Source organism: Sturnus vulgaris, unplaced genomic scaffold (assembly GCF_052056855.1).
Source record: "Sturnus vulgaris isolate bStuVul1 unplaced genomic scaffold, bStuVul1.hap1 Scaffold_467, whole genome shotgun sequence".
Classification (NCBI taxonomy): Eukaryota; Metazoa; Chordata; class Aves; order Passeriformes; family Sturnidae; genus Sturnus; species Sturnus vulgaris.
In genome coordinates, this window is record NW_028276485.1 from 25,668 (window position 1) to 50,664 (window position 24,997).

The 24,997-nt window shown below is 44.2% G+C and overlaps 1 protein-coding gene and 1 long non-coding RNA gene across 4 annotated transcripts; one reads left to right on the forward strand and one right to left on the reverse strand.

Annotated features, from left to right (window-relative positions):
- Window positions 1–15,975: 15,975 nt before the first annotated feature.
- Window positions 15,976–22,637, forward strand: LOC148217685 (islet amyloid polypeptide-like). 2 transcript variants are annotated; one of them, XR_015800860.1, is made up of 6 exons: window positions 15,976–16,288; window positions 16,951–17,049; window positions 19,234–19,443; window positions 19,852–19,948; window positions 20,085–20,221; window positions 21,912–22,637. XR_015800860.1 is itself a non-coding variant. In XM_088158514.1 (6 exons), the coding sequence occupies exons 4-6, from the start codon at window positions 19,869–19,871 to the stop codon at window positions 22,368–22,370; spliced, it is 387 nt and encodes a 128-aa protein (XP_088014640.1). In that variant the 5' UTR covers window positions 15,976–16,288; window positions 16,951–17,049; window positions 19,234–19,443; window positions 19,852–19,868; the 3' UTR covers window positions 22,371–22,637. The 2 variants fall into 2 exon arrangements, 1 of the variants encoding a protein (XP_088014640.1); XM_088158514.1 differs by having other exon boundaries at window positions 20,087–20,221; window positions 22,199–22,637.
- Window positions 19,950–22,308, reverse strand: LOC148217686 (uncharacterized). 2 transcript variants are annotated; one of them, XR_015800862.1, is made up of 3 exons: window positions 22,170–22,308; window positions 20,533–20,596; window positions 19,950–20,318 (listed from the first exon to the last, which is right to left on the reverse strand). It is a non-coding gene; the product is annotated as an uncharacterized LOC148217686 (long non-coding RNA). The 2 variants fall into 2 exon arrangements; XR_015800861.1 differs by having other exon boundaries at window positions 19,950–20,327.
- Window positions 22,638–24,997: the final 2,360 nt, after the last annotated feature.

Sequence of the window (24,997 nt, forward strand, 5' to 3'; positions counted from 1 at the left end):
TTGGTTTACTGATAACTGGGCAGCTCAGAAGTTACTACTTGACTTAGTTGCTGCTCCCATCTGTTGCACACATAAACAGAGCAAAGCAGACGAATTCTCTCGGAGCCTGAGGTCTTTGACTGGCCCTCCAAAAATGCTGCCCGCTAAAAAACAGACGTGGGGGAGGAAAGTTGTCAGATACAATAGAGCAAGAAAAGGCCACGGGCTTCGAAGTGCCCTCCAGCAGACCATGGAAGTGACGTGTCTGGAAGTGAAACCAGCAGTCTGCTTCCCCAGCCTCCTGGAAGCCTCTAACAGCTACACAGGCAGTGAGGGGAGAGAACAATTCAACCTAAAAATAATTCTCAGTAGCGTTCTGCACTGCTGTTAAAAATACTGCAACCAGGGAATGTGGTGTGGTGATAACTATTAGGCCTGTAAGTCTGGTAACTGGGGCTTTTAGCTCAAACATCTCGGTATGGCTACTTTGAGCCTTGTAAAAGCTGCGTTAAGTCCAATTTCTTGGGTAGTTCTACTAGCTCTAGCCTTGCTTTTCATCCCCTCAGTAACAAAGCAGCTCCCTCTCGAGAATGTTATTTACTTTCCATATGATGTGCCTACCAATTTCTGGAATTGCAAATGTCTTTGGATACATGCGTAAATTTAAGTTTCAAGAAAGCTGTCAAGCTAAAACAAAGGCTTGCCATAATGCAGAAGAAAATGTTTTATGGAAGAACTGAGAGGTCCCTACCTGGGCATAGAATTTGCTATACTAAGGTGTGTTCCAAACGGATCTGCCATCTAAACAAGCAGAAAAATAGTTGGAATGTAGTGAGTTCAATTTAACTATTGCTAGAAATAGGAATTATTAGCAGAGCTTGGAGCATGATATCACTAGCAGCAGTAAGACGCTTTTAGCTTGCTTCTCATCAATTACTTGTAAAAAGCATTTGTACCTAGTGTGTAGCAATTAATATTTCCCCATTTTCTTCCCCCCCGCCCCCCAGTCTCAGGTACTCCTTTTATTTTACCCTTTTCTGTCTTGTAACATCACCTTCCTTTATTTTATTCTATCTTCTGTTCTCAGAACATCGCAGCATCCTCTGTCAATGTGAAAGCATTTGTTCATCCTGTCTTGGAATGGCTGTCAATGTTGCCCTCTTCTGGATCACTTTTTTTTTTTTTTTTTTTTTTTTTTAACAATATGTTGCTAAATGTCAGGAAAATTAATCCACAAACACCAGCGGTTTATGTCCAAAAAGGAAACAGAGGAGTCCTTTTTGCTTTATTCGAATAAAGGGAGAGGCCATGGGACATTCCCCTGGGATCTCTCAAATTTTTGGAGGACGCAGCCTCCTTTTTATCCTATTTTCCCGGCCGCATTTCCCTCTCTCTTTTCCCATTGGCTGAGGTACTTGAGAGGCACAGACTTCCCGGAACGCCTGATACCTGAAATTCCCCTCTAATGTAGAACCCTCCCTTTTAATTTTTAATTCTTATAGAATTCATAGTTTCCCCCCGTTGCTTCTTTCATCTTTCGATATCCAATTTCATTTATCAGCAGCCCCGCAGTTTGTTTGTAAAGGCAACTATCTCTTTCCATTCATCAATCAGTGGAATCCATCCCATTGTTTCTTTTATCTCTCAGTGCTAGCCTTATCTACAGGCTGATCCACAGCTCATTTGTAAAGACAAATTCAACATTCCTCTCAGCTAATAAATGAGAAGTTAGCTGAAAAAAGTAAAAACTGGATTTTTTTTCTGGTGTGTGTCGGACAATACAGTGGAGAGAATTTGCGGGAGGATGATCGAGGATATCCTATTATAATATCGTTCTCGGACATTTTACTATTTTAGATCATCAGTTGTATTCTGAAAGAAATCTATTTTAATGATATGTGTACGTTTGCACGAAGTTATAGTTAAATATAGCTTGCGGCTGGGCTCTTTAATGACTAGGGGTATTTTTGGTTTTAATTCAATATTTTATGCTTGTGGTGTGTAGTGTGCTGATTTATTTTTTAATGTTATTTACTACGTGCGCTTTTGTTTTTGAGTGAAGGTAACTTTCTGGATGGTTTTGTATTTGAGGCAGAATGAATTGAAGTAGGTTTTTAAAACTGATTTTTCATATGTACGATGGGGAGTTTAGTAGGGGCAGCTCTGATGGTGGGGGCTTGGTTGTTAATTTTATCAGACGGCTTTTGTTAGATACAGCTTTTAATTCTGGAAAGTTTTTTTTTCTAATGTCGTGCTTTGAAGGTGGTTTTCGAGGATGTATGGTATAGCTTTATTTTGTTTGTAGATGGTGTATGATAAGGGCTATGGTCTATTTATCTAATGCCATGTTTTTTCATTCAGGTGTTGATAAGGGAGTTCTTGAATGGCGTTTTGTGTTGTTTTTGTTTTTGGTGGGGCGTTGTTTTTAAAGGATACCTTGATAAGGTTTGCCGATGGCGTTCTAGCCTGTAGCATAAGGCATAGGGTAGTTTTTGAATTATTTTGTGGTGGCTTTGATTCTTGCCAGTATGTAGTGTTTGTTTGAGGTAATGCTGTGTAGCTAATTTCTGTTTTCTTATTAATATTAGAATTGGAGTGTTGTAGTATATGGGCTGTTATTATATCCTAGGGGTTCTATTTATTTGGTTTGATTGTTTTCTAGTTATGGATAATTTTTCTCAAAAAACCATTTTCAGGATTTCAGGCGTGACACAAAAGAACACTCAGATTGCTGGAAGGGAAACGTGTGCCCAGATTGTCTCGAAGCAGTGCTGCTGTCGGTTCTCGTTCAGTTGTGTCTTCTGAAAATGAGACTGTTGTATTCATTGCGCTGTGCTAAACACTTGTCATTCTCCCAATGCCAGGAAACAGATGAAGCTTGAAGAAAGAGGAAGGAATTTGGAAGCGTACAAACAAGCTGAGAAGAGGTTCAGAGATCAGGGTGCTCACTGGCAGCAGGGGCTGGGGGTTAGGGCTGAGCAGGAGCAAAGCCGGAGCACATCAACCTCACCTCGTGTTTTCTCGGGGGCTTTATGGCCCTGGCAAGAGAGAGATGTTCACTGATGAGTCCCAGGCCGAGCCGTGAGCACAGCATGTTGTGTTGGAGCTGGGGGTTTTTTTTGAGACGTTCAGCAGCCACACTCTCTAGTCAAGAGTCCTGAGGTTTGTTGCTGCTCCACTTTCATCCTCATATCCAGCTTCCAGCCCTTTTCTTCTCTCTGTCCAGTGTGTCTTTTGTGTTCCTTTCTTGTCCTGTGTGCTCCCCATCCCATTCCCGTTCCCTACGGAGGGGGAGGGTGTGGAGACTGGGGGCTCCGACGTGGTTTGGGGCACCCCAAGGTCCCTGGGAAAGGGAGCCGGGCTGCGCTGGAGGAGCAGGTGAGTCGGGCATGGGGGGGGGGGGGGGGGGTCATGCTGGGTGCCAGAACATTGACAGGGAGGGGTGGGTGTAGAATGCATGAAAAACAGAACCATAAAAAATACCTAAATATAGTCTAAAAGGAATGTTTAAATGCTTTTTATTTGGGTAGAGGCACGGTTTTTATAGCTAATATAAAAATAAAATATAAAGAATAGAAATAGATTGGTATACATGTAAAATATAATGAAATATAAGTAGCAAATATCTATGAAAAATCTAGTGTATAACAGAAATAATGCAAATATAAGAATATGTATAAATATAAAATAGAGCTATGAGAATGGTAATAAGAATGGGGTAAAACATCAGTGAGAAATTGAAAAAAACCACATGAAAAATGGTGGGAAAATCAGTGAGAAATGGAGAAAAATCAGTGAAAAATGGGGGGGGAATCTTTGAAAAATGGGGAAAAAAACCAGTGAGAAATGGGGGAAAAAAAATCCATGAAAAATGGGGGAATAAATCAGTGAGAAACGGGGAAAAGTGGGGGAAAAAATAATTGAGAAATGGGGAAAAAAATCAGTGATATATGGGGAGAAAATCAGTGATTAATGGGCGGAAAAATGCATGAAAAATGGAAGGAAAAATTCAGAGAGAAATGGGGGCAAATATCAGTGATAAATGGGGGAAAAATGCATGGAAAATGGGGGGAAAATTCAGAGAGAAATGGGGGCAAAAATCAGTGAGCAATGGGGGGGAAAATCGGGAAATATCCATGGAAAAATGGGGGGAAAAAAATCAGTGAGAAATGGGGGAAAAAATCAGTGAGAAATGGGGGAAACATCATGGTGAAATGGGGAAAAAAATCTTTGATAAATTGGGGAAACAAATCATTGAGAAATGTGGGAAAAAAATCAGTGAGAAATGGGGAAAATATGGGAAAAAATCCACGAAAATTGCGGGAAAAAATGCATGAAAAATTGGGGAAAAATCAGTAAGAAATGGGGGGAAAAATCCATGAAAAATGGCGGGAAAAATCAGATCGGCGATCGATAGCTAATGCGTGCCTATGGATTAGATCGGCGATCGATTGATCGCGCCTGCCGATCGATTAGATCGGCGATCGATTGCTAATGCCTGCCGATCGATTAGATCGGCGATCGATTGATCGCGCCTGCCGATCGATTGCTAATGCCTGCCGATCGATTAGATCGGCGATCGATTGATCGCGCCTGCCGATCGATTAGATCGGCGATCGATTGCTAATGCCTGCCGATCGATTAGATCGGCGATCGATTGATCGCGCCTGCCGATCGATTAGATCGGCGATCGATTGCTAATGCCTGCCGATCGATTCGATCGGCGATCGATTGATCGCGCCTGCCGATCGATTAGATCGGCGATCGATTGATCGCGCCTGCCGATCGATTAGATCGGCGATCGATTGATCGCGCCTGCCGATCGATTATATCGGCGATCGATTGATCGCGCCTGCCGATCGATTATATCGGCGATCGATTGATCGCGCCTGCCGATCGATTATATCGGCGATCGATTGCTAATGCCTGCCGATCGATTATATCGGCGATCGATTGCTAATGCCTGCCGATCGATTAATCGCGCCTGCCGATCGATTAGATCGGCGATCGATTGCTAATGCCTGCCGATCGATTAGATCGGCGATCGATTGATCGCGCCTGCCGATCGATTAGATCGGCGATCGATTGCTAATGCCTGCCGATCGATTATATCGGCGATCGATTGATCGCGCCTGCCGATCGATTCGATCGGCGCTCGATTGCTAATGCCTGCCGATCGATCCGATCGGCGATCGATTGATAGCGCCTGCCGATCGATTCGATCGGCGATCGATTTCCAATGCCTGCCGATCGATTAGATCGGCGATCGATTGCCAATGCCTGCCGATCGATTAGATCGGCGATCGATTGCCAATGCCTGCCGATCGATTAGATCGGCGATCGATCGATCGTGCCTGCCGATCGATTAGCTCGGCGATCGATTGTCAATGCCTGCCGATCGATTAGCTCGGCGATCGATTGCCAATGCCTGCCGATCGATTAGATCGGCGATCGATTGCCAATGCCTGCCGATCGATTAGATCGGCGGTCGATTGCCAATGCCTGCCGATCGATTGCTAATGCACACTATTTGCACACTCCTTGCACACCCTTTGCACTCATACAGAGGCAGGAGGTTTCTCAGTTCTGGTCGGGGTTTTTTGGGGCGTTCATTCAGGGGGATTTCCTCAAGGATTGGGACACTCCTTGATTCCATCCCTTGCCTGTCTCCCAAGCGCCACCCTGTGGGCAGAGCGCGGTACTGCGCGCGTGCCTCTCCCAAGATGGCGGCTCGGGTGTCGCTCCCCGACCTTCTAACTCTGGCTGCAAAAGGAGGGTGGCACAGCAAGGAGCCCGCTCGCTCTAGTGGGATGCCTGCGCACGACGCCGACACCGATCCCACGGGTGCGATTTTCGGCGGCGTTTCCAATCGTGCGGACATCTCCTTCAGCCCGCTTCGGCCCGGGGAAGAGGGGCGGGGCCGCCAGCGATGGTCCCGGCGCAGCCCGGGCAGGCTCGGGGCGGAGCCGGGGCTTGGCGAGGCGGGGCACGGAGGTCCCGGGGACGGGACCGGGCGGGGCCGGGGCGGTGCTTTAGGGGCGGTCCCCAGTGGTCCCAGGCGGCACCGGGGGCGGGGCCGGGTGATCCCGGAGCGGTACCGAGCTGTGCTGGGGACGGTGCTGCAGGGGCGGTGCCGGGCCCGCCTCAGGGTGATTGAATGCCCAGAAATCGCCTCCTCTGCCCCGTGCTCACACTGAGCTGCGGGCTGCAGCGTGCTGTCGGAGCTCCGCACACAGCACGGATTTGGGCTTCCCCTCCTCTCAAACCCTCTCCCCCTTCTTCCTCCTCCTCATCTTCCTCTTTTTCCTCTCCCTCCGCCTCGCCCCCCTCCCCGGGCCCCTGACTCCCCCCGGGATCCCCTCCTCCGGAGGCGGCCCTTCCGAACCGACCCCCCCTCCAAGCCCCGGAGCCCGAGACCATTAAGGTAAGCTTTGGAATTGAAATATCAGGATATTCGCTCTATCCCACTGGCCTGAAATTTCAGGATTGTACGATTTTTTCTTGAAGCAGTTACCTTTGCTGCAGGATTGTGTGGTCACCAGTCTCCTTTCCTGTGACTCTTGTTGAAATTTGCTGTCAGATAACCGGCTAGTAACGAAATATTTGACAGAAATCAATGCTGTGAACGGACTTCACTGCAGCAGTTGATGAAAGAGCAAAGAAAATGTCTGTCGTGTTTACGCACCCCCCCGAGGCTGAATGAATTCTGATACTGTAATAAATCAGTGCAGTTGGTGCCTGCAAAGGTCTTGACATTGATCAAGAAGATATTGCTTTGGATTTTTACTTTTTATCAGCGTTTCTTTAATCTGTACTTCAGCACTCTAGCCTTTCATAAGTCTTCTCCGGTTTCCTCTGGCCCTGCAGAGTAGTCCTCTCTGTTATTGTCTGATACCAGCTTTGATGCAAGGAGTACTTTTTGTCTTGAAAATTAGCATCTCCCTCTGCATATTTAAATTAGTTATTTGACTTTTGAGAAAAAGCTGGTCAGCTCGAAGTCCACCAGACACCAGAGGCCGCTGTTTTTAGCACCTTATTCAAAGAGGACATCCTTTAGTTACCTAAGTAGGGGTAGAGATTTACCCCTAGGAATAAGGAATAAATGCAACCAGACTGTCCTGCCAAGAAAAAAATCCAGTTACAGTGACTGAATTCGGGTTTAGTGGCCCTTGATCCTTGCAAGGGATTAAAGGCAGGTTCACTTGGTCTCCCAGCAATGAATGTCTCAACCGAAAGCTGCTCAAAATGTGCCGTTTTTCTGATGGTTTTGGATTCTTTTGCCAGGTGGGAACATGGACTGCTTGACTTGTTCCTGTGTCCACTTTCCACTTCAGTCCTTTGCATTTTCTCTGAAGGGAAAGCAGGAACAGGGAAGTTGGGGCAGTTCCGTCAGCAGAAAGGCTGCTAAGAATAGATGGTAAGGACTTACTTTTCTGCACAGTGCCATGTAACTGAAGGCTCGTTTTTGGATTTCACATTCTGTTCCTGCCTGGTTTTGTGAGAGCTGCAGGTGCATTTCTTTTTCCAGACCCTGCCAAAAATAGTCGCTTATATTATAATGAATCCTTTTTCCTTCATGTTTTCTTGCTTTAAATGAATTCCCCTGTCAGATTGATGTGAGCAGCAGTTGTTTTTAGAGCTGCTGGTGTTGTACACGGAGTAACTGTAGAACAAATGAGTTGTGATGGCTTCCTTGTATTTGATGTGTGGAGAGGAGCAAAGGCACAGATTCATCCTGTGTAATTGCAGTCGTCCAACGTAGGTGCCAGGGTCGGGAAGCTGGGCAAGGTTTCCTCTCTTGCTGGGCCTTAGGGGGAGGGAGCTGAACCCTGGTGTCACTCGGATTCCTTCCTCTTCTCCCTCCTCCTTTCTTGCTTGTAGAGCTGGAGCTCGGGGTCACCGAGTTTGGGTGCTCGCAGTCAGGGCCTGAATTTGGAGAGCAGGAAAGCGGGGGGAAGTTTCTAGGCACGTCAAAGCCTGTCTCTAGGGTGTGGGACTTGTTGGTCTTCCTCACCACCCCCAGCAACTTGCACTTCTCTCTGGACCTTGCTGTGGTCACAGCCCACTGCTCATTTATGTGACTGTTCATCCCTCTGCCTGATTGCTTTAAGTACAAGTAGCCTGATTCAGGTTTAATTTAGCAATGATTTTCCTCTGTTTCATCGGTAGTTTTCTAAAACTCCCCTACAGGCTATTTTGAAGGTGCTTTTTTCTTTTTTTTTTAACTGCCTGTAATGATAGAAAGCTGTACGGCCCTCTGAAAGCAGTATAACCTGCTTTCCAGAAATTACAGAAGTAGGATTTTTATTGTCCACTATGCAGCTGAAGTCCCCCTAGTGAGCCTCTTGAACTGAGGGTGAGGAGAGCGGCAGATACGACTCCTCATCAACCTGCTCTTCTTTTCGTTCCTAAAAGAAGGAAGCATGAAGGTAACTATAGAAAAAGATCTGCATCCCTCGGGGTTTTGTATTTTAGGTGTTTTGAGGTTTATTTACACACCTCCTCCTTTGTTTCCTGGACAGGTTTTACGTGACAGTGGAGCGTTTGAGGACACGTGGAAGGAGCTTTCAATTTGGCTGGAGCACTTGGATAATACAAAAGAAGACCAGAAGGAAGCAGTGATTCAGTTTTTGGAAAAGGTAACGGTGTTCAAATCAGCTGGATAAAAAAATGCAAAGAATAGTGTTAGTGGAAACTGGAGGTCTTGTTGCTATTGTTGAGAAACCTGTCAAAGACCAGCGAATGAATTCTGAGAAAAGCCTTGTTTGGGATTCTTTATACGGAGGTGGCATCCTTCTTGTGTTCAGTGGGAGGGCAGCCAAATGATTTGTAGGAAAATGAAATCCAAAAAGATCAGCTGTTATTACAGCATTGTCGGTGTAAGGGTAGAGTGGTGTAGGTGTGGGTAGCTTTGATCTCCTCTTTAGGTGCCAACATTATCAGAGCTCAGTAGATGGTGGTCCTTGACAAGGAAAGGTGACACTTGCTGTTTACTCTTCAGGATGTTGAATGCCCAGTGCTTTGCCTCCACTGTGGTCTGCCCAGGTACTCGGTGTGTGGTCGCAATCTAGGTGCCAAGTTGTGGTGGGTTTTTGTTTTTCCATCAGTGTGGCCTGTAGAGCAGGAACTGTAGACAGAATCCTGCAGAAGTGCTATGGAAGTTGTCCTCATAAAAGCTGCCCAGCTTTCAGCACGTGGTCGTTCTCAGTACCGTGTGGTTCCCCTGCACTTGCCAGCCAGCAGGTGCACTTACCTTTCTCCCCACCTTTGCTGACAGATCCTGCTGAAGCTGGTGGCCAACCCCTGTCCCTACACTGACAAGGCAGCAGACCTGGTTCAGGCAGCCAGCACGCTCCAGGTGGCTCTGTTTAAACAGGACTCTGATAACATCAGCATCCCCGTCTCTCACATTGATGGTATGTGGTAACCTGTCAACATCCCAACTCCATGACTTGGGGATACACTTTCTAGCCCTAATCAGCAAACTGGGGATGGATAACTCTGGCAATCCTGTTAAGTAAGGGCCCTCCAGGATTCAGCTCTCCACGTGTTCTTGGTATCAGAAGTCGAAGTGGAATTGCCAAGTTGCCGCTTTACCTCTGAAAGTAATTTCTGCCGTGGTTGTGCCACTTGAACGGTATTTGAAATCTCTCTTCATGCTCTTGCAGCAGCGTTTTTGAACTCAAATGGAAATCTAGCCCTTCTGCCTGGGACTGTTGACAGAGTCATGGAATCCCAGAGTGGTTTGGCCGGCAAGGCTCCTTAAATCTCATCCAGTTCCAGCCCTGCCATGAACAGGGACACCTTTCAGTAGCCCGGGCTGCTCCAAGCCCCAGTGTCCAGCCTGGCTTTGGACACATCCAGGGATCCAGGAGCAGCCACAGCTGCTCCGTGCTGGACAGCAGCATTGAAAGGCAGAGTGAAGGTTCAGCTGTAATTTAGGGGTTGCACTTAACGTTGTATTGTGTGACAAATGTGGCTTTCATACTTTTTTTTAATTTTTTTTTTTTTTTATTAAAAAGAATTAAAAAGATGCCTTGTATTCCTGGAGTGTTGCATTCTACGTCTGTTGTTTTTCCTGTTAGTCTGGATTCTTGCTTTGATGTTTTTCTTCACTTATTAGATGTCCTGGATATGGTGGATGTCCTGATCGAGGACAGTGATGGCTTTGATGAAGAAGTTGGGTTCTCTTTAAATGAAGACGTGATCATTTCCCTTCAGTGCTGTTGTCCCTGCTGCATTAGAAGCCAGGAATGAACAAGTCCACGTGGGCCTGGATGCTGATCCCTCTTGCTGGTCCATGACAGCATGTGACAGGTGAGATTTCCAGGTGTCTGATTTAGCAGGAAACTGGTTTGTTCCTTCTTGTGAGGAGGCTCATTGGCTTTGCATGGGCAAAGCCACTCCACGTTTTCCATCTAGGAACAGAGTTGGGGAGCTGTTTGAAAACAGAGTCCCAGAGGTAAACAGCTTGGCTCAGTATTTCTGTGTGGAAATAGAAGAATATCTGTGTCTTCTGATTTTTCTCTCGTCTTTCTTCCACAGGTGTTTTTGTATTCCTGACTTGGGTTTCCATCGGGGACACGTGGCTTGGAGCTCAGGAGCCGGATCTGTTCCTTGCCCACGGCAGATTGGTCTGCACTAGTGCAGGTGACGAATTACAGGATGGCTTGGGAACTCGGAAACAAGGAGAAGCAAGTCTTATGTGTCTTTGCAAAAAGTTTTGGCTACCACAGGGCATTAATTCAGGGAGTTAAGACTTCATCTTTAACGTTCTGTGCTCTGCCAGCATCACTGCGAGCCCTGAAAGCCTCCTGAGCTGTTCTCATACAGACCTATCTTGTTTGGTCAAAAAAAAATCTTAGTTTAGTTTCGTCCAAGAAATGTTACTACTCTGTGCGAGCTCATGGGGAAGCTTTTATTTGGCATCTCTCAGTGGGACATTGAAAGTCCAACTTCCCATTTCTTGAACAGTCTGAGAGGCAGTATTACTTTCTATCATTTTTATCACAGGCATTTTAAACTTTTTGAGGAACCGGCAGGACTGTTTGTGCGGAGGCGTGCGGTTCACAGCCATCCTCTGTCCAACGTAGGATGGGAAAAAAAGGCTGGAGAGCTTCCTACAAGGGGCTGTAAGTGCAAATGACCAGGAGCCCGGGGTTTAGTCATGATGATTTAGTATTTCTTTAAAGACTCTGATTGATTTCATGATGCCAAAACCAGTATGAATAGAAGACTGAAGTCAGGAATCACGATGGTCTCCTTGGGTTTAAAAAGCTTTAATGGTGTTTCAAGACATTTGTATGAGACCTGGTTTGTTTTTTCTTACCCTTTTATTCAATCAAAAAAAAAAAAAAAAAAAAAAAGCAAGCCTTGATCCATCACTGCTGCTGTGATGTGTGACAAATGCCTGTCCTCCCTCCACGTGGAACAGGTGAGAGGTGGAACTGAAGCCCAAAGAGTTTTCTGCCCACTGATAACATGTGAGTCATATTGGGAATTCTCTGCAGAATGGCAACAGTTGTTCTTGAATTTGGCCATGAGGGGAGTGGAACATGGCAGCCCGGGTCTGAGAAGGTGCAGTGCCAGAAGGAGAAGCTTTGAAATGTTAAATCAGGATTGATTCAGGTGACTCGCGACCGCGTGCTGTGCCCAGGTCCCTGGTAGAAATACTGTGCAGGGAAAAGCCAGAGCTGCCTGTGCTATGAGCTGAATTTTTTATTGGGCGGGGGGGGGGGGGGGCGGTGTGTGAAATAAGAATGAGGTGCAAATGAGGGAATTGCTTGTGTGTGTGAATATTCTTGTCCTAAAGGAGCGCTGCCCGGTGCTCCTCCCTTCCTGTGCCCCTCTCCTGGTGAGCCTCTGTCCTGCTGGCCGTGCCTCTCTGTCTCCGTGCCTGTGCTGCTCCTTGCCCGTCTTTGCCCGCCCCGCACGGGCTGTGCTCGCTTCCTCTCTGGCTCCTGGGTTCCCTCTTTGTCATGGTACCCCTCAGTCCTTGCTGTGTGTTTGGCACTCTCTGTCTTTTCTCCGTCCTTCTCTGTGCCTCTGTGGTGCTCCCTGTGCCGTTGTTTCCCGTGGGATCCTTGTGTCCCGGTCACTGTCTGTCCTAGGGTGATGTTATGGTGTTTCTATCTCCAATCATGTGTCCTGATTATGTTTGGTATTATGTCCTGTGCTTCCAGGACTGACTCTGAGAGTGAAGCTTTGTTTTGTCTTGTTATCAGCCGGCTCACCTCCCCCATGGTTTATGTTTATGTCTATGTTTAGGAGAGGTTTTAGCTCGGTTTGCTTGCTTGCCTGCTTGCTTGCTTGCTTGCCTGCTTGCTCGCTTCTGCCTCTTTTTCTTTCCTTCGCTCTGCCCTTGCTTTTTTCTTATTAGTTAGTTCAGCTAGGCAGTCCAACTTTTTCCCTGGACTGTTTTCTCTTCCACCCCGTCCCCTCCCTCTCCTGGATACCATCTGAACCTGTTCCGGACGGGGACCTGGGAAACCCCAAGAAACACCGGGAGTCTACACTCTGTCACCTGCAGCAGCCATTCCCAAGCGCCAGAGACTGATAACTGGGCGACCACTCGCCAGAGAGACTGAACTCGTCATCCCTTCAGAACGGTGAAAGAGTTTTTTGTCAGCTGGTGTTGTCTTTTTTCCCTGTGCTGGGGAGTGTCTTGCTTGTTAAATAAAGAGGTTTTTTTCTCCCACTCTTCTCCGAGGAAAGTCTTCCCGAACCCGGTGGGGTGGGGGGGAGGAGTCGTGGGGTTTGCTGTCTGGGGGCTCCTTCTGGAGGTTTTCCCCCAAATTTGCCCAAAACCAGGACACTGTCCCTGTTCATTTTTAATCCCTCCCTCTTGTGCTGCCCATCCAGCATGCCAGGGGTTTCTTTTCGTTTTTTGGTTATTTTTCGTTTTCATTTTTCTTCTTCTTTTTTTTTTTTTAGGGGGGGTTCCATTTCATCGTGCACCTTGATGTTGATTTTCTTCCCTTGTCTTCTCTGCTGCCCCTCCTCCTTTCTGCCCCTTGTCCCCTGTGTCTGCAGGGCTGGGGAGGAACTTCAGCCCTTGTGGGGGTTGCCCTCCCTTTTCTGGTGTCAGCAGAGTCACTTTCTGTGGGATGGACACATGGGAGGGGTTGCAGTCAAGTGCCCTGCTGCTGTCCAGGGCAGTTGGAGTCGTTCTGTGCCTTCTTTGGGGTGAGGAAAAAAGGCTGAGGGGGGCTCCGACGTGGTTTGGGGCACCCCAAGGTCCCTGGGAGAGGGAGCCGGGCTGCGCTGGAGGAGCAGGTGAGTCGGGCATGGGGGGGGGTCATGGTGGGTGCCAGAACATTGAGAGGGAGGGGTGGGTGTAGAATGCATGAAAAACAGAACCTTAAAAAACAGCTAAATATAGTCTAAAAGGAATGTTTTATTGGTTTGTGTTTGGATAGAGGTAGGGTTTTTTTATAGATACTGTAAATAGAAAAGATAAAGAATAAAAATATAGAAGCAAATATAAGAAACCAATATATAAATATATTACATTACATTATATTCTGTTATGAAAATAGAAATATATAAATATTTAGACTTTAAAAGGAATGTTTTATTGTTTTTTATTTGGTTAGAGGAGGGTTTTTAATAAATAATATAAATAATATAGGCAAAAATATACAAATATGCAAAAATCGATACTGACATAAAATTATTATAACTATATATGCATATATATATGTAAGTATAAATATATAGAAATAAATATAAATATAAAATACATGTGTTATGAATGATGTTCTATTTTTCCCAATTTATCAAGCAACAAGATTAAATTTAATAGTAAGTTTTTAATAGTAACAAAATGAATACAATCAAAGTATTGGAGATGACAATTAAAGTATTGGAGATGAAACAATCAAAGTGTATATATTTAAGAATATACAAATTTTGGCAGTAAGTAATTTAGTATAATTGAGGTTCATATAAAGCATAAGCAAAACCGACCGGGGAGGGGCCCCCCTCCGACCGGGGATACGGGGAGTGGCTCGCCATTCCTCACGTATCAAAGCATCCAGGCTAACAATCCCACTTATATACTATAGGCTACAAAAGTTTCTAGAAAGCTCCTCCTAGTTTCTATTCCTAAGATCTACGTAACTATACTGCACGGCGCATGCTCTACTAATGGGTTAGGGGGTCTCTTATCTTTTTAAGGGTCTTATTTCCCGTGAAGGCCCATCATCTTCATCAGTGACCGAGGTGTGACCTGCAGGTAGCGCAGGCGCCCTGTGTGACTGAGCAGATGTTTTCCATAACATGACTTTAATTAAGTCCCATGCTTGGGATCATTCCATTTTTGACAGCTTCAAGGTTGAAGCTGTATTTCTAGATGCCGCTTATCAGACCTTCGTCCTTTGACTATTCTTATCTGACTTTCTTCTAACCTCCTTCTTTGACTCCCAACCTCTGTAAGATGTCTTTTATCCTGTCTCACCCATCTCCCCCTTCTCACTCTGTAACAATTGTCTTCTATTGATCTAAATACAATTTTGTAAATATAGTTACAACTTAATTAGCACGAATCACATTTATCACACATGTATGTAGTATGTAATATAAATAATTTATCGATTTTAATATGTTATATTAAATAGTATTTATAATAGAATGTAAATAGCATATAGTATATTAATATACTAGTAAAAAATACATTAAATAGTATATAAATATAGAATACACAATATAGACATATAAATCTACAGATATAAATATGAAAACTAAATAGAAAAATATATTCAAATATAATTTAAAATAATCGAGTTTTTTGTTTCTATTTGGTTAGAGGCAGAGCTTTTAAATAAATAATATTAAAAACTATGAACCTACAAATATATATGGATATAGATAAAATAGAAATAACATTAGTAATATAAATCTATGTATATAATGAATAATAAAATAATATTGTATGTATGATAAATAGAATAGCAATTAAACTGAATATATGAAATATGTATAGATTATGAATATAAATTAAATATTAAAAAATAGATGATTTATATATATAAATCGGGAAATATCCATGAAAATTGGGGGAAACATCCATGAGAAATGGGGGGAAAAATCTGTGAGAGACGGGGAAAAATGGGGAAAAAATCCACGAAAAATAGGGGAAAAAATCCATGAAAAATGGGGGGAAAATCAGTGAGAAATGGGGAAAAACCCAGTGAGAAATGGGGAAAAACCAGTGAGAAATGGGGGGTAAGAACCAGTGAGAAATGGGGGGTAAAAATCAGTGAGAAATGGGGGAAAAAATCAGTGAGAAATGGGGAAAAATCAGGAAAAAATCCACGAAAATTGCGGGAAAAAATGCTTGAAAAATTGAGGAAAAAATCTGAGAGAAATGGGGAAAAAAATCAATGAAAAATGGCGGGAAAAGGTTTCTCAGTTCTGGTCGGGGTTTTTTGGGGCGTTCATTCAGGGGGATTTCCTCAAGGATTGTGACACTCCTTGATTCCATCCCTTGCCTGTCTCCCAAGCGCCACCCTGTGGGCAGAGCGCGGTACTGCGCGCCTGCCTCTCCCAAGATGGCGGCTCGGGTGTCGCTCCCCGACCTTCTAACTCTGGCTGCAAAAGGAGGGTGGCACAGCAAGGAGCCCGCTCGCTCTAGTGGGATGCCTGCGCACGACGCCGACACCGATCCCACGGGTGCGATTTTCGGCGGCGTTTCCAATCGTGCGGACATCTCCTTCAGCCCGCTTCGGCCCGGGGAAGAGGGGCGGGGCCGCCAGCGATGGTCCCGGCGCAGCCCGGGCAGGCTCGGGGCGGAGCCGGGGCTTGGCGAGGCGGGGCACGGAGGTCCCGGGGACGGGACCGGGCGGGGCCGGGGCGGTGCTTTAGGGGCGGTCCCCAGTGGTCCCGGGCGGCACCGGGGGCGGGGCCGGGTGATCCCGGAGCGGTACCGAGCTGTGCTGGGGACGGTGCTGCAGGGGCGGTGCCGGGCCCGCCTCAGGGTGATTGAATGCCCAGAAATCGCCTCCTCTGCCCCGTGCTCACACTGAGCTGCGGGCTGCAGCGTGCTGTCGGAGCTCCGCACACAGCACGGATTTGGGCTTCCCCTCCTCTCAAACCCTCTCCCCCTTCTTCCTCCTCCTCATCTTCCTCTTTTTCCTCTGTCACTGCTGAGGCTCTGGAAAGAACTGAAATTCTGCAGGGAGACATGTCCTCTCGTGGCCCCAGGGACTGCCTCGGCACGGGCCAGGAGCGCCTCCGGCCCCTGCCTTCTCCTGCTTGAAAAGATCACCTGGAGCCCGAGCTCGGGGGGGTGAAATCAGCTGAAATCCAGGTAACTCTGTGAAGTGCCCCCCAGGGACATCGGCGGGGCTGGGGGATGAGGGTTTGAAACAGCAAATTCTTTGGAATATACACCTGTCCCCGTGCCGATGCTGCTGAGCTTCCTGCCACAGTATATCCCCACTCCATGAGGCGCTGTGAGGTTATGGCAGTGGGAATTGAGCAGGGAATTGGGGGCTATGGGCATAATTCACGGGAGCTAGCAAAGCTGACAGCCAACCCCAAATCGGGGCACAGCACAGAGAACAATCTGTGTGCTGCCCTGTCAGCTCAAGCCCTTGGGCTGGGAAGTATTGGGAGTTAAATGTATGAAATTACACAAATCACAGCAACTGGCATCACCCAGAGGGACAATCCAAGTCCCAAACAATTCCTCCACAGTCCACTCTGGGAAAAACACCCTGTGCCTGCCAGGAGCTCTGACCCTGCTTTTCCTACCAGCTCCTGAGCAGTGTCAGGGCCACCACGACGCCTTTAAAATCCAGATAAACCCCAAATCCTACACAGTGATTAATCCAAAGAAAGTACTGAATTGTTGTCATTAAAAGCTCAAAACTCATTAAGAATTCTATGACAACAGTGTAATGGACTCCCAGGAACCTCATGAATGCTCTCGGTTTCATTTTTGTGTATTTTTACTCCCTCATTTGGCAGCTTGTAAAACTTATCCTGGAATTCAGAGGTCAAGCAGGATCGACTTTGGATTGACCTTCACCTCTGTTCCCACTTTGTGCAAACACAACTCGTGCCCAGGTGGGTGAACTCATCACCTCAGCTTTTCACTCCAGAGTATCCCCTCCTTATTTCCCTGTAGATGAACTCAGATCCACTCCTCACCTCCACTGGTCATCCAAGCGTCCATTCTGTTCCCCACAGGCCCTGGTGGCCCCAGGGAGCTCCCTTGGCCTTTCTCCTGCCCCTCTGCAGCCGGAGGTCGCTACACAAACAGTTCTTGTGTCCCCTCTAAATGACCCCGGGTTTTCTGCTCAATGAATGGCATGACCCGTGCCCACTGCTCATGATTCACCCAACCAAAATCAAGAGCAAATGTTGCTTGGGCTTTAAGAACTTGAAATAACTCTGAAGCAAAAGAAATCACCTTTTTCTTCTGGTTTTTATTTTTATTTTTTCATTTAAGATGCTGGACTTGCCTCTGTGGATGTGTGCTGAGCTCTCACTGCAGGGGACTGTCAGGCCTGAATGGCTGTGAGTTCGTGTTCTTCTCAGTAGGGAATCAGAAATTATTCTTAGACCATAGAATTGTTTTCTGAAACCTTTCCCCTTTCCTCTTTGTGCCTTTGAATTTTTCAGCTGTTCCCTGTTGTCACTTCCCCTGCCTGACTTCTGTGCAGCTCCTAGCTGGGAAAAACTGGGAAAACTTAGGGGGTACAGAGGTGGAATTTTTGGCTGGATTTTTCTAAAATTTCTAATTTTGCTGAACTTATTTCCCCAGTGAGAAGAGCACGAACTCACAGCCATGCAGGCCTGACAGTCACTGCGGGAAATCTGACACAGTATTAATAAGTAACCTTTCCTGAGAGCAGTCACCACCCCAGTCCTCCAGCCTTGTCAAATGTTTGCAATGAATGGACCCAAGTTCTAATCCTTAATCTAAATTTATGTCAGCTTTTGTTAGAAAGATACCGGACAGTAAATCATACAAGAGAATTTAAAAATTGCACAAAGAATAACAGGCCCAGACCAAACCCAACCGCCCCCATCAGTGCTCCACCCCAATTTTGGGAGAAACAGTGATACAGTTTATAAATACTCTCCTTCCACACTATTCAGTCCTTCACCGCACATCCCCAGAGAGGAGTCCCTCAGACCTTGCTCCCCTGAACACCAGGAGAGCTGGAGTTTCACCCAGATCCCACATTCCCATGGCAGTTAATCCCAGCAGGGAGGCAAAGAGGAACCCTGCATCCTCTGACATAGCCCACAGCACGGGCAGCACCAGGAGCCCTCCAGGCTCAGACCTCTGGTGCTGAAGCCGCTGGGCTTTGGCTGATCAAACACCACAGCTCTTGGCAAAGATGCCAGGAGAGTCGTGATTCTTCCTGTCCTGAAAGAGAGGAGGAAAAGAAAATTAAGTCGACTGCAGAAGGATTCCAGCTCTCACACTTCTGGGGGGGGGAGAGGGAGGGGGAAGTGATTTGCCTAATTTCCACTGAAATCAGAGGTAAATGGTTCTAATCTGTATCCTTGGAAATCTGCAATTAGATATTTCGTCAACACTGGATTTAGTCTATTAAAAGCTGTACATTTTTCCCTCAACCATACTTTATGCATACTAGAGAAATAAATTTGCACGTTTTCTGGCTTTTCTGACATTTCCTGGCTTTTTAATCCTAGTCTTTGCCTTCTGAAAAGCATTAATTGACTCAATTTTCACTCATGACAAATCCACCTGGTTTTTAAAATATGAGATTTTACATTCATAGCGACAGAATTTTCATTGACATTTAAACTTGACTGAAAAATGTGCATGATTTCTACCGTGTTACCCTGAATGAGAACTCTATCTGTCAATTTAAATAACTTTCACTCTTTTCTTATTCATCATACAGCTTTTATCCCTTCAGATACCTTTGCTTTCTATCTATATTGTACAGCAAACCTCCACAACTTTAACTTTTCCATCTTTTCTGAGACATGTTTTCTTGTATTCAATTACCAGTGGCCTGGCGTTTCATTTGCTCTGGCTTTCTTTGTGACTTTTGTTACCTTATTTAGCCCACGAAAACACCCACAGGGAATATAACCACAGCAGCTTATCAGAGCTGTAAAATTGAGGCTACATTTCTGATGTGCAATATGCTCTTGCAGTACCTTCACGAGGGCATTCTGCATACAGCAGGAGAATATTTACTGATGTACTAGTGCAATAATGACCCACCTGCCTCTGCTCCTCTCTGGGGCACTTTCTGTCTGTAGGGATTGGAATTAACGACAGTCTCTCTGTGCTGCCTGATGTCAGAGCTGAGAAAGGTGTCGAGGATATATAAGAGTCGTGAGACTTGCCAGAAAGGAAGAGGGAGAAGGATACTCCAGAGCCAGATGCAAGCGTGGAATTGTTGCATGCACACTTCCTGCTAACCAAGAGGGCTTGCTGGCTTCTCCAGTTAGATCTGTGACCACAAAAAGGTAAATACTTTGCCTTTTTTCTTACTTTCCCTGCAGTGCAAAAGATGCGCCTTTAGAAAAGCTCTATATCCCCTATTATTAATCAAGAGCATTTTTTCAGGAAAAGACTAAGACAGCTTTAAAGTAAACTACACTGGGGACCAGAATTTGAGACTGGGATATGTCAGGAAACGCAAATCAGAGATAAGGGATAGGATTGAAACTACTGGATGGAAAATGAGCATTTACTGCTGAGAGCCATATTTCTGAAACTGAATTGTGTCACTAAACTTGAAGGGATCATTTTTCTCACTCTAGCTTGTGAAAAAGACTAATTGCTCTTGATTTAGGACAGAATGGGCATCGGTGATAGGATGTGCTGAAGAGTATTTGGGTTAGCTTTCAGTTTTGAATCACTGTTCTTTTCAGAAAGTTTGGAAGGGAAGATGCACAACCTGAAGTTGTCAGTTTTCTTCATTGCACTTTCTGTCACTCTGAGCTGTTTGGAAGCTACACCTATTGAGGGGTGAGTGACAAATAATCATGTTTATTTCTTTTTAGGGAAAAAGGTGTTCAGATTATTGCATGAGTTGCTTTTGCTTTCATGTCTTAAATAATATAAAAATAGAGTTATTCAAGCTCACTGTTTTATTGTTGTTCAGAGATTACTGTCTCTGGCTGATGATCTATCTGATGGTACTTCCAAGAGACAAGGATGGATGTTGCCTGTAATGTCACACAATACACTCTCAGGACTCAGTGAGGAAATGCCAGAACAACCACCAGCAAAGACAAAAAGGTATTGATTTTCCTTGTTTCTTCCAGCCATATCAGATTGAATCATGAAGCAAACTTTGTTCCAGTGATATCCTGCTATTTGAGAGACTTTGCTTCTGCTTTTTTTCCTCAGGAAAAAAAAAAAAAAAAGATATTAAAATATCCTTCTACTAAACAGAGCTTTCCTATAAGCATAAAGATCAGCTTTTCTGTAACAAAAAGATCAAAGCATTTAGGGTCGAAAGTGAAATCCAGGGACTTTGTTTCAAATCATTTGATCATTTTACGATTATAAACTTTCTTAAATTAAAGAGGCTGCAAACTCTACATTACCTTGTGAAGAAAGGTGCATTTTGCAAGCGCCTTCCTTTTTAAAAAGTTCATCAGATTTCCAAGCCTGGGGGGGAAAGAAAAGAAAACATACCCTTCTTAATAATACTGCAGCTCTACTGGAATGGAATTATTTTATGGTAAAAATGCTTTCAGTAATTAAGCAATTTTAAAATCACATAATTAAATATTAATCATAAGAAGAAGGAAAAGAAGAAATTGATTCTGAGAGAATTTCACTTGTCTGAAATATATTGTTATTTATAAATTCAATTTCAGGACCTCTGTGAGAACCAGTTGCTATTTGAACCTTGTGTGGTAAGGACTTGAATAAAACCAAAAGAAATATCCATGAAAGTCAATGGGAGGTTATATAAAGCCCTATGCAACAATTTTCTTGTAATGCAATTACACATTTAAAATATTAATTGCTTAAGAACTGCTGCCTATCTACTAATCAAGAACCTGTATAAGACAGACATTCCTTTCATAGCTGCCTTTCCTCTTGTATTATTAGATCAATACAAATAACTTCAAAAGGTTATATGACATTTTAGATGATAGATTTAATAATCAGTAAGCAAAGGAACACATTGGTAACTGCTCAGAGTTTGAAACTGGGATATAGCTGCTCTTCACAGTAAATTTTAGCCACAAAGTGATATCTAATTCATGCCATATCAGCATGAAGAAGTCCAAGAAAATATGCAACAACTCAGTAGGCAATCTCTGCGAGCAAGTATTTCTGTTTGAAGGAAGAACACAGTAATCTAAGAAACAAGTCTGAAAACCCAAGCTAACCATTACATTGCAATTTAAAAAAAAACCTCGTGCTACATAGGTTTTACGTGGAGTTCTGTAAATGATCTGTCGGTTCAGATCATAAAATGTTATTTCTAGATACGGATCCTTCCTCGGACACTCTTTAAAGTATCATTCAGCAAAGGATTTTCTCTCACCACAACAGAACTTTCAATTTGCTGGTGTTTCAAAAGAGATGTGGCAGGTTTTTTTTTTAGGTGAAACCTCTGTTTAGTCAGAGCTAAGTGGGAAGAGAGACAGAGCAAAAGACCATCCTAAGTGATTCTGCAGTTGGCAGAAGCTGGCAATGCCTGCTACTTCTCATGATATGTGGTGCAGATGGGAGAAAGAGTCTTTGGGTTTAATCCACTTGCTGTGGACTGGAATATTACCACTCACTTCAGTGAGAGCAGGATGTAATTCTGTGAAAACATGAGAACTGAATAAATGTTAGTGATCATCATTATGTTAGTAATCCTCATGATATCAGCAAGAGCTCTAAATAGATTTAGAAGTTCAGCTGAAAGTTAAACATTTAATTATTGCTTTCACTTTGTGTCTCACCTATACTATCATTACAGGTCTTCTAAATGTCATAAACTGCTGTGCAGGATATCAATAAAAACGACATATGACAGTTCATGTCTCTGCATTTGAATAACCTCCATCATTAAAACTGATAATAGCACCCAGCACAAGGATTTTTTTCAGGAACAAAGTAGGTGGTGGGAAGATTCTAATGTTCCTGTATTTGTGCACATATTAAAAGAACTCCCACATTAGCAGAGCTCAAATGACTATGAGAAGTGGCACACTCGATGGCTCATTGTTTGACTTACTGCTGGCTGTCTTTGTTTCACCTTGGCAGTCACCAGCTGGAGAAGAGGAGATGCAACACGGCCACGTGTGTGACGCAGCCCTTGGCCGATTTCCTGGTGCGCTCCAGCGGCAGCGCCGGGGCCCTTTACCCGCCCACCAACGTGGGCTCCAACACCTACGGAAAGAGGGACAGAGAGCCCCAGAGCCACGCACAGCTTTAGGCTCTGGAGATGGCTGCTGACACTAGAAGCTCAGTTTTTATTGTATCAACAACCTCTCGGTCATTTATTACTTGTAGAGTCTTACCAGTGCCTTGTTTTCTCTGTGTGTGTGGGGGGGTATGTGATTTATGTTCATCATTCCACCATGCATGTACAATGACATGCATAGGCTATTCTTTCAACCCCATTAAGAACTCCAGAAATCTGCTTGTTAAAATCCTTTGTAAAAATCTGTCACAATAATAAATGGAAAAGTAATGGCAACAATGTTATTATTATTATTATTATTATTATTATTATTATTATTATTGTTATAAGGATGAAAAAGATAACCCATGATGTGTATGTCTTTATAGTCACAGTCTGGTAAGAGAAAGAAACCGCCTTAATTAAAGAACAATAAATATCAGAATGCTAGCAAAAGTTATGTCCTAATGAAAGTAAAACAGAAGAATCTTCTGTTTTTTAAACATCTACAGCATCTTGTCTGGTACAGTTGAAGGAACAACTAGATGAGAAAAGATGCTGCATTGTGCACCATAATCAGACAATTATGCAGTTAACTGATTGGCCTGTTTCCACTATAACATACAGCAAGCAAGGAAACGTGGTCTTGCAGCACAGACTTCTGTGCCTACTGAGCAGGGGATTTTAAGGATTTGCAGTTCTTATGTTAAGATGATATCAGTAAAATGTAAGCATAATAAGTATAATAATATATGTAAGTATAATAAATATGAATAAGAGATAGCTCTGATACAATCTAGGAGAAACTCCCGTCCTTGGGTATTCCTTTCCTTAACTACAGTAACAAAGGGAAGAGAAAAAACAATGAGTAGCTCAAGAACCAAAACACATCATAGAAACTCAGTAATTTTTTCCACTGGCATACTTAAATTGCTACCAAAATCCAGGGGAAATATTTCAGAGATGGGCAGACCTTAATGAGAATCTGACGGCATTATTTTCTCCTATCTCAGCCCAGAATCAGGGCAGGCTTAAAAACCTTTAAGTTCCTTTAAATTTTAAGCAAATTTTCATAGAGGTGAGCTGTTTCATTTCACAGAAATGGCTGTTTTGTCCACACTTCCTCAGTGAAGGGTTCACTGTTGTCCGAAAAACATTATTGTCCAATTACGAAAAACATTCAGCAGAACCTTAGTTCTGGAGAGGCAAATGAAAGTTCAATAACTGCCTTCAGTTGGTTTGTTTCCGTTACAAAGTATACCTCGAAATAGAAACATTTTTGCTAATTTAATGTTAAATGGCATATTCACTTCATTTCACACACAAAAAAATGCATGGGAATAAAAAGTACAGGATTCCTCCTGTAAAAAGTGTTATTAATTACTCTCTTTATTGAGGGAAGTTTCAACCTTCATTAAAGTTCTAATGGATATTAATTCTGAATTTTATTGAGAAAACCGTTTATATGCCATTGAACTAATACTTCTGCCGGCTTGAAATGCCTTCCATTCCAGTTACTTTTGAGTTACGCTGCACACACTGCGCTTAATTTGTTTTTCATTTAGAATATTTATATTTCAGAAAACAAATGAGAGAGAGGACAGCTTTGAAGTGTCACTGCGAGATTGTTTGTACAGAGCAGTAACGAAGTGGAGCCTTCCCTGTGGGTAGCTGCTGATCTCTAGGCTGATCCCAGCCCGGAATATGAGCCACGCTTTATGCACCAGATTTTGTTTTTTCAGCTACCATTTGACAAACACTAACAAAGCACAGGCTGTCCATGCACAGGACCAGTGAAACTGGGTACATTATTTTCTGCCTCACACACTCTCGAATCTGGTGGATTGGATACCAGCATCTATTTCACACAATCAAACTATTCCACAAATACTGAAAAATCTAACTCGGTTCCTAAGTCAGTGAAACCACCAAGAGAGAAAAGAGGGGGACCATCTCACCTGTCTTTAGCTCCTCTTTGTCTAACCAGTTGTCAGCGCTCTCCTGCTATTTGGTGGAGGAAGACTACTTCCAATTCATCCCAGCTTAGACACCTATTTTAGGATGGGATTAATCACGCCTGAAGTGCCTCTATTTCTTCGCTGATGATAGAGAGTGTCTAGACAATTAGCTGAAAATGAGCACTTAGATTTAAGATAACTAGAGTTAGTTGACAGGAATCTCATCTGCATTTGGTATGAACTGTTCAAACTAAAATCAAAGAGAAAAAGATTTGGTAAAAAAAAACCCCACACCACCAGCACCTCAGACTCCAAATCAACTTTCATTCTGAGCTACGTTAGTTAATTCATCAGCCAGAGCATCTTGAGAAACTTCCTTCAGTGAGATTTGTTCCCGCCCGTACTCCCTTGAGAAGACAGCTCTGCTCCCTCCCTCCTGCTGTTGCTGCACTTGGCCTCTCAGAGACGAAGCATCTAGCCATAGTAAGGCTGGATACAAGCACAGTCCAGGGCTAAATGAGCCAGGAAAAGAATGGACTGTAATGGAAAAAAGAAAATAAATACATTTATTTAATAATGAATTAATTACTAATAAGCATTTAAGCATTACTTCATCTGCTCTGGTCATGCCAGGCAAGCCGAGGGGGAGCCCCGGGCCGGGCAAGCCTGGTAAGCCGAGGGGGCGCCCCGAAGTGGGGGGGG

Coding starts and splice junctions, on each gene's coding strand:
- LOC148217685 (XM_088158514.1), top strand. CDS start 19,869: ATGCACAACCTGAAGTTGTCAGTTTTCTTCATTGCACTTTCTGTCACT. Junction 19,949..20,086: donor GAAGCTACACCTATTGAGGG/GTGAGTGACAAA, acceptor TGTTGTTCAGAG/ATTACTGTCTCTGGCTGATG. Junction 20,222..22,198: donor CCACCAGCAAAGACAAAAAG/GTATTGATTTTC, acceptor TCACCTTGGCAG/TCACCAGCTGGAGAAGAGGA.